The following is an 8,688-nucleotide window of genomic DNA, read 5'->3' on the forward strand; positions in this document are numbered from 1 at the left end:
CCATGGTTAAGCATTTAGTCTCTACTAAGGCCCACTAGCAGGCCAAGAGCTGATTCTCAAAAAGGAGAAGAGTAATCTGTAGAGGATAGGAGGACTTTCCTCTGAAATCCTAAGGGCCTGCTTAGAATTCACCTATAGGTGGCCGTCCAAAGTCTCCAACAGCATCCCTAACTGACACTAACACTTCAAGTAACATTGATTCTGATGTATCATGTTTCCCAAGTGACAGTGCAGCTTGCACAGAAGCCTTGTTCTGTTGTAGAGCCTGCTCTTTTTCTGGGCCCCACTCACAACTAGCAGCTTTTCAGGTCACTTGAAAAAATGGGCTAGAGTAACACACCCAAGTGAAGAATATGTTGCCACCAAACCCTGAGGCCCACTAGGCATTGTATTTCTTTTTTGGTTGTAGAAGGGGTCAAATTGAACAAGTAATACTTCACATTAAAAGCATTATCTTGACATGACCCACACCACTGGAACATAGAAATTCAGTGAGAAAGAAGTCCCCTGAATTTTAGTTGGATTTATATCTTATCCTATGACACAAAAATGTATTACCAGGAAGTTTACAGTAATTGCTACTTCTTGCTCACTAGGTTCAGTCAGCATAAATGCTTCGGTGTAATAGATCAGTGTGTTATCTCATGGAATGGAAAGGCAATCAGGATCCTTATGAACAAAATTATAACATAAGGCTGTAGAGTTGATATACCACTGAGTTAGGACAGTGAAGGTGGACTACTGGCCTTGCCAGCTATAAGCAAACTGTTTCTGGTGGTCCTTATTAACAGGTATGGAAAAGAAAAAGCACTTTCCAAATCACTAGCTACATGCCAGGTCCCAGAAGATGTGTGAATTTGCTCAAGGAATGAAATCACATCTGGTACGGCAGCTGCAATTGGAGTCTCCATCTGTTTAATATTATAGTAATTCACCATCATTCTCCAAAATCCATCTAAATTCTGCACAGGCCAAATAGAAGAGCTGAATGTATATGTGGTGGGAATCACCACTCTTGCATCTTTCAAGCTCTTGATGGTGGCTCTAATCTCTGTAATTCTTCCAGGAATGTGGTACTGCTTTTGGTTTACTATTTTCCTAGGTAGAGACAGTACTAGTGGCTTCCACTTGGCCTTTCCCTGCATAATAGCCCTCACTCCACAGGTCAGAGAACCAATGTGGGGATTTGGCCAGGTGCTAAGTATGTCTATTCCAATTATACTTTCCGGAACTGGGGAAATAATCACTGGTTGGTTTTGGGGACCAATTGCCCCCACTGTGGAATAGACTTAGCTAGAACTTCATTAACCGCCTGACCTCTGTAAGCTCCTACTCTTACTGGTGAACCATAGAGATGTTTTGGGTCTCCTGGAATCTGTTTCACTTCAGAGCCAGTGTCCAATAGTTCCTGCAAGGTTTAATTATTTCCTTTTCCTTAATGCAGTTACTCTGGTAAAGGCTGTAGATCCCTTTGGGGAAAACTTGGAGGAAGATTATTAATATTTAAACTTTTGGCAGTGTACCAGTGTCCTTCCTCAAGGTTACCTGTCTTCTCCTTCATTCAATGAGTTCTGAGTCTGTAAACTGGCTCATGTCTGGAAATTTATTGAGAGGGCATGACTTTCCATTTTTCTGATTCAAGTTAGTCTTTTGTTTATCTAACCTTGAACTTTTCAGCTGATATAGGTTAAGTAAGAATCCAGTAGACTTCCTCTCTATTTCCCTTCTAGGAAAACCATGATCAACTAGCCAATGCCAAAGGGCTGCTGGAATCAAATTATTATGCTTGCTGTGTTGACTCTGCTGTCCATTATGATAATCATGCCCACCTTGCTCTTGGGGGTTGAGTGCCACCATTTGGCCCCTGTTACATGGGATTAAATTGTTCCCATTGCATTTAGGTTTCCCAGTTTAGTGACCATAGTTCCCAATATAAGTTCTGGTCTACAGAAGACAGTGATCACAGAGTTCTTCAATGATGCCAGAGATTCCTTCACAAATTCATTTCTCGCAGTCTTCCTGAAAAGTACTTCTTCTGGACCCTCCCAGTGAGAGTGAGCAGGTCTTAAATGAGGAATCCACTCTAACATTCCAATCTCCATAAGCCTTTGAATCCCTTCATTTACATTAAACCAAGGCAGGTCTGGCTTTTTAATTTACTCATCGTGGACCACCTTTTCGGTTCATGTTTCAGGCAACCAATCAAGCACACTATTAGAGTTTTACCTAACTCCCCAAGGGGCAGCATTAAGTGAAGAGTCTCTGCTTAGTGAGCCCATACCAATAAATTCAGCCTGATCCAACTTCACCTTCCTTCAACCATTATTCCATACCTTAATATCCATCCCCACACATTTTGCCCAGTTTTCTGTCTAGATGAATTAGCTCAAATCGTTCTTTTGGAGTGTAGTGCATCAATTTGTGGGTTCCACTTTGTACTTCACTTTAGAGGCCTGCTGAGACATGAATTCAGTAATAGGTCTAGAAGTAAAGAGGGTGGTGGGGGTGAGTCCTGAGGAGAATCAGCATTGCCTTTTATGGCAACTGCCTCACGGAAGGTCATTACAGTTTCCTCAGGCTGTGCAGTGTTAATCCTTCAGATAGTTGAGGAGAGGCTGCTTCCACAGGGGATGGAGAAGTTTCTTCCACTAACAAAGAAGACTCATCCTTTGCTTCTTCTTCTCAGTTTCCTCATCCATTTAGTGATCTAAGCCATACCTGAGTTTTATTCATGACTCTTCTCTCTCTAATCTTCATCCACTATCAAGTTCTTTTGTTGATAATTCCTAAATAACTCTTGAATCTTTCTCTATCTCTCCATGTTTGTGTACCCTAGATGCAAACTCTGAGATCGAGATTTTTGTGAAAGTGATTTATAATGAGAAGGAGTTGAGAGAAGCTGACTGTGGTAGGGGGAAAAAGGATGTGGTCTCAGCTGGAGTCTGGTTTCAGGCTGGATCCAGGAGAGCTCTGGAGTATACATTATACTACAGAACTGGTTCCACCTTGAGGCAAGGGGACTGGCCTTTTTTACCACTATGCCAGTCAGACATTTATCTGTGGTGGGCACTGGGGTGGTGGGCATAATACTTGAGGTGAGACAGCTTCTTTTTCTCAGGCATGATTGTCAAGAGAAGGGTGGTGCTGTGAGCTGTTAGTTGACTAGACACACAGCAGCTGTGGCCTGTGTGCACTAGACCAGTGAAAGGAATTTGTGCTGGGTGCAGCAGTGTCCACCATATACTGCATCCTCACTGGCAACACCAGAGTTCAGGCCTCTATCTTGTCACATCCAAATCATTACAGTAACTCGTTACTGCTCTTCTGCTATCAATCTTGTCCCCTTCAATGCATTTCCCATACTGTAGCTAGAGTTATCATTCTAAAACTCAAATATAACTGCATGACTCACTAGTTTGAGAAATATTTCAATGTTGTCCCCATGGAACTTAGCATTAAGCTTTAAAATACTTATGAGACACTCTTGATCTTTCCTGTTCCTATCTCTCCAGTTTCATATCTTACTATTTAGTCTTTGGAAACTCAGTGCCAAGAATGTTGCCTGGCATACAGTGGAGATTCAATAAATAATAACTGAATGAAAGGATGGATTGATACCCACAGCCATACTGAATTGATTTGGTTTCCTGCAGGCTCTTTTTTACCTCCAGGACTCTGCTGTGTATTCCCTCTGCTAGAAATACTCTCAACCCAATTCATGCCTACTAGCTGTGCTGATTCATTTTCATCCTTTGGGTCCCATTTTTGATGCCGTTTCATGTAGGAAGCTTTTCCTGATACCTCATGTTTGTTATTTGTCCCACAAACATGCTTTCATACCACCCTTGCTTCCACTATCTTATTGCTTATAACACTGTGTTGTAATTTTCTGCTCTTTTCTGGGAGTCTCTCAGTGGATCTCAAGCTCTGCAAAAGCATGACCTGGTGTCTCTTTATTCATCACTGAAGCAATGTACCTGATATATTCCTAGGGCTCAAAAATGTTGATTAATGGATGAAGGACGGAAGGAATGAATGGAATACACTTATCTTGAAATTCCTTTGTGTGCGGGTGTAGCTACATTTTTTTAAAAACAGCTTTTCATAATGAAATATTACCAAAATTAAACTGATCAAGAGAGAAATATAACACAAACAATCCACATTCATAAGCTGATGAAATCTTGCTGAGATCAGGGAGAATATCAAGGTAAATTATTTGTTCATTAGATGACAATATCAATTTCAGTTGTTTTCTCATTCTTCAGTTGAAGCAAGAATAAAAACAAATCATTGTTTCCCAAGGATCTATAAAGAATTATCAGAGTCTAAAACAGGTACAGGTAGAAAGAAAAATTCCCTAGTCTCCGGTACTATTCAGCTCTACATTTTATTGACTTTATTCATCTTCTGTTATATCTTTATTCATTTACTAACTACTGTGAGTGCACCAGACATTAAGCTGCCTTGTAAAAACTATTTTTAGTAATCAGGCAAGTACCTTATAGAGGATGACTGTTCAATAAATAGAAATTCCCATCTGAAAGTAAAATGTTCTTTTATTTGTTCATCACTCGGATGGGTTAGCATCCTAATAATGGCGACATGAACAAACAAAATGATTCTGAAGCCTACAAGGAAATCTGGAAACATGGTGTAATCTTTGTTACTTACTACTCAGAGACTAAATGGCCCATTGCTTTTATAGCCCTACAGTAGTTATGTAACATAATGGTATATGAAACATATTACTATCAACTATGATGTATAAAAATGAGCAGAATTATTAATGAAAAATTATTATCTTTTAGTTATATATAATGAACTAATATATACAGTGTGCCCATCACAGTCTGTGGCACAATAAGTAGTAGCTAGTTTAATTATCTTACCTTTCTATCAACATTACCTGGCAGTGTATCTGCAGTTAAGAGCATGGTCTGAGAAATCAGTTAGATCTGGCTACTGGCTTTTCCATATGTCTCTTTTGATGCCTTCCCCTATCAGTCAGTTTCCTCACTTATAAGGTGGGGATAGTAACAGTGCCTACCTCTATGGGTTGTTATAGATTACTGTTTAGCACCAAAATATTTTCTTATTTCTTATTTTGTCATTAGAAGGAAAGCCTATGAATCAATATGTATGGATGAAGCTAGTAAAACTGAAGTCCCATTTTGTTAGACTTTTCCAAGTATGCAAACAGTTACCCTGGGTTGGTTTTCTCTCTTTTCTTGAACCATTTCTGCTCCCCTCAATGCAGAATCTGTGATTCATAACAGTTAACTATCTTCTTTATCCTATAAGTATTGCTTGCTGAGATCATCCAAAATGACCTTTTGACCACTGACTCAGTTGAATCAATGTCGGTCTCCAAACACATTTATTTCTCATCTGAAACAGCTTCCCGACTACACAATTTCCTAATGGCATTTTTCATCTGGTCATTTCTCAAGGTATAGATTAAGGGATTTAACATGGGGGTTATCATAGTATAGAATACAGCAACTGCTTTGTCAATCGATAAAGTAGCTGCAGGTCTCATGTATATAAACATGCAGGGCACAAAGAATAAAATGACCACGGTGATGTGGGAGACACAGGTGGAGAGTGCTTTGTGCCTTGCTTCCAAGCTGTAGGTCCTTAGGGAGTGCAGGATAACCACATAGGAAACCATCAAGAAGAGAAAATTTAACACACAGATTAATCCACTGTTGGCAGCGAAAATGAGCCCTAGAGTGTGGGTATCAGTGCAGGCAAGATTGAGCAAAGGATTCAGATCACACATAAAGTGATCTATGACATTGGGACCACAGAAGGGTAATTGAAAGATGAAGAGCATCTGTATGTTTGAGTGAACAAAGGCTCCCACCCACACCACTCTCATTAGCAGGCCACACATCCGCCAGTTCATGATGGCTGTGTAGTGCAAGGGCTTGCAGATGGCCACATAGCGGTCATAGGCCATCACAGTGAGCAGGATGATCTCAGCAGCTCCAAAGAAATGTTCCCCAAAGATTTGTGTCATACATCCATGAAATAGGATGGTCTTCTTTTCACAGAGTGAATCCACAATCAGTTTGGGGGTACTGACAGAAGAATAGCAGGTATCAATAAATGAGAGATAGGAGAGGAAAAAGTACATGGGGGACCCTGATAATGGGCTGGCGGTGATGGTGACCACGATGAGCACATTTCCTACCGTAGAAATGATGTAGATGACAAGAAACACAGCAAATATGATTTTCTGCATCTTTGGATTCTCTGTGAGCCCCAGTAGAACAAACTCTGTCACGTTGTTCATATTCTGCATGTATTTCATATCGTGTTAATTATGTTACCTGAAAAAAATGACTTTTTATTAATGTAACCTTAAATTCATTAAACTTATCCTTTCTAATAAATATTAAATGTGTGAATTCTATTGAGTTGTAAATTTTTATGTGGTTTTTTTGAGATAAAAGAAAAGTTTCTGAGTTCTTGACTGTTACTCAACTTGTCTCCCAGGTGAAAATTCTGTTAAGCGTATGGACGTGAGGATCTTTTTTAAACACACGGACATAATTTGCATGTACTTAATCATCTAGATGACTAAGAACCTAGTGTGGAGTAGTGGATCCCACACAGAGTGGCAGCAAAGCAAGAAAAGAGAGGTGGAACATGGATGTAAATGATATGACCGCAGAGCTGAGGGGATTTCCCTTTATCCTCAGGAAATAGGGAGGCACGGAAGGTAACTGAGAATGTGAAGGAAGGACGAGGAGGGATTTGAGGAGGGGGATCACGGATATTGCTCTGGTAAAGATCTCTGTGTGCTTGGATGAAGTGGGCTGAGGTTCAGGAGGGGATGAAAGCAGGTAGGAGATATTTATAATAGTTGACATGAGCAGGAACATCACATTGCTGATGGGAACGCAAAGTCTACAGGAGCTACGATAAGAGAACCCATACGCTTGTTGAGCAAATCTAATCACTTTATAATAGCCAAAAATACACGCTTTTTAATGATTGACTGCTATGTACATGACACAGTAGCAGTGCTTCGCACACATGATTTAATACTGACAACAACCTGTGTGGTTGGTATTTATTTCCTCGATTTTACAGATGAGAAAGTAGTCCCAGAGACATGTTGAGATTAATTATAATAGTTAGAGTGATAATAAACCTGAACACTCAGTGTTTTCAAAGACATTTGCTGATTTAATCCCCGCTGCAAACCTGCGAGATGATTACCATTATCATTTTTATGCTTATTTTACGCCCCAGGAAATAGAAGCACAGAGAAGTTAAGGATCCTGCACATGATCAAGCAGTTCATAAAGGGCAGGGCCAGGATTAGTTTAACATATTTTCCCTTCAAATTCTAAATCCATGCCTTATATTGTTATAACTAATAATATTGAACTACTGATCTCCTTTTTATATCATTCTAGTAATTATAATGACTTTAATATCACTACAGAGGCAAGCATATATGAAGCATTTTTATCAGCACACACACACGCATAGACACACACACCACACACACACACACACACACGTAGACACAGTGATGTTTTGTCTTCCAAGTATCAAGTACAATGTGGTACTGCATTCATTGAAAGTATTTTTATCTCAACTTCTCCCTCAAATACAGTTCACCCTTCTCCAATCCCTCTGCAGATATGGGCCCCCAGACTCTTCTGCAAAATGCTGAAAATGACTACCACTATGGTTAAGTGTTTCTGTTTAAGAATCAGAAAGAACAGACCAGAATCCTAATTCTTCCAATTACATCTTCTTTCATCTGGAGTACATTTTTTGACAACTTACGTGTTTGTTTCCTAATCTATACAGCGAGAGTAATAATGTCCAACTCATGAGTTTTTATGAGAATTAATTAGGGAAACATGTGTGAACATATTCTCCTCAGTGCTGTAGACACATAAGACTTTCATCAATTTTTGTGACTGTGTATGCACCTAGGAGATAAAAAAAATTGACATTTTGAGCAATAATACAGAGAAATATTTAACCATGCAATACGCTCAGCAAGAATCCTCGCTAATTTTGCTTTTAAAGAAGCCACAGAGACTCATATTGTCTACAGCAGTTGATCCCACGAAGGGTGATCCATGTTCGTGCTCAGACTAAAAAGCTGACGATTTATGCCATTCAAAATTCTTATTTATGTAATATCTTTTGAGAAGTGTATTTAAATTTCATTTTCATTCTCATAATTAGTCTTGATTGGGAGGTGTCTCATGGCAAAAGCATGGTGTCTCGTGTCAGAGCTCGGTCCTACCATCTGCTTAATTTCTATGAGCCTCAAATTTTCCACCTGTCAAATTAGGTTAATGATATTTACAAGCTATCTTTTGAGGAAAGCGTTGAGGATGAAATGCTCTATTACTATATTTGAAAAGTGTTGAAACATACAATCACTATATATGTAAAGTAACAATCTTTAATATCTTATTAAAGCTTATTGATAATAAGTGCTTACTTATTATCAGCACTATTTAAAAACTTACCTTATAGTGTTAGATGATTCTAATGATATTTGGAGTTGTTCAAAATAGTCCCATATTCAAACTGACCTCTTCTTGCACTAAGTCCTCTTTCAATATGAAAGATAGGACACACTTGGAAAGAGACTTTTCAGATAATTAAATAACAAATCAACACGTGTTTAAAAAATGTTTTTAT

The 8,688-nt window shown here is 39.1% G+C and overlaps 1 protein-coding gene across 1 annotated transcript; it reads right to left on the reverse strand.

Annotated features, from left to right (window-relative positions):
* Nucleotides 1-5,380: 5,380 nt before the first annotated feature.
* LOC131395713 (olfactory receptor 4C46-like) lies at nt 5,381-6,319 on the reverse strand. Its single transcript, XM_058527554.1, has one exon. The coding sequence runs from the start codon at nt 6,317-6,319 to the stop codon at nt 5,381-5,383; it is 939 nt and encodes a 312-aa protein (XP_058383537.1).
* Between the last annotated feature and the right edge of the window lie 2,369 nt (nt 6,320-8,688).

The sequence above is a fragment of the Diceros bicornis genome, chromosome 31 (assembly GCF_020826845.1).
Source record: "Diceros bicornis minor isolate mBicDic1 chromosome 31, mDicBic1.mat.cur, whole genome shotgun sequence".
Taxonomy (NCBI): Eukaryota; Metazoa; Chordata; class Mammalia; order Perissodactyla; family Rhinocerotidae; genus Diceros; species Diceros bicornis.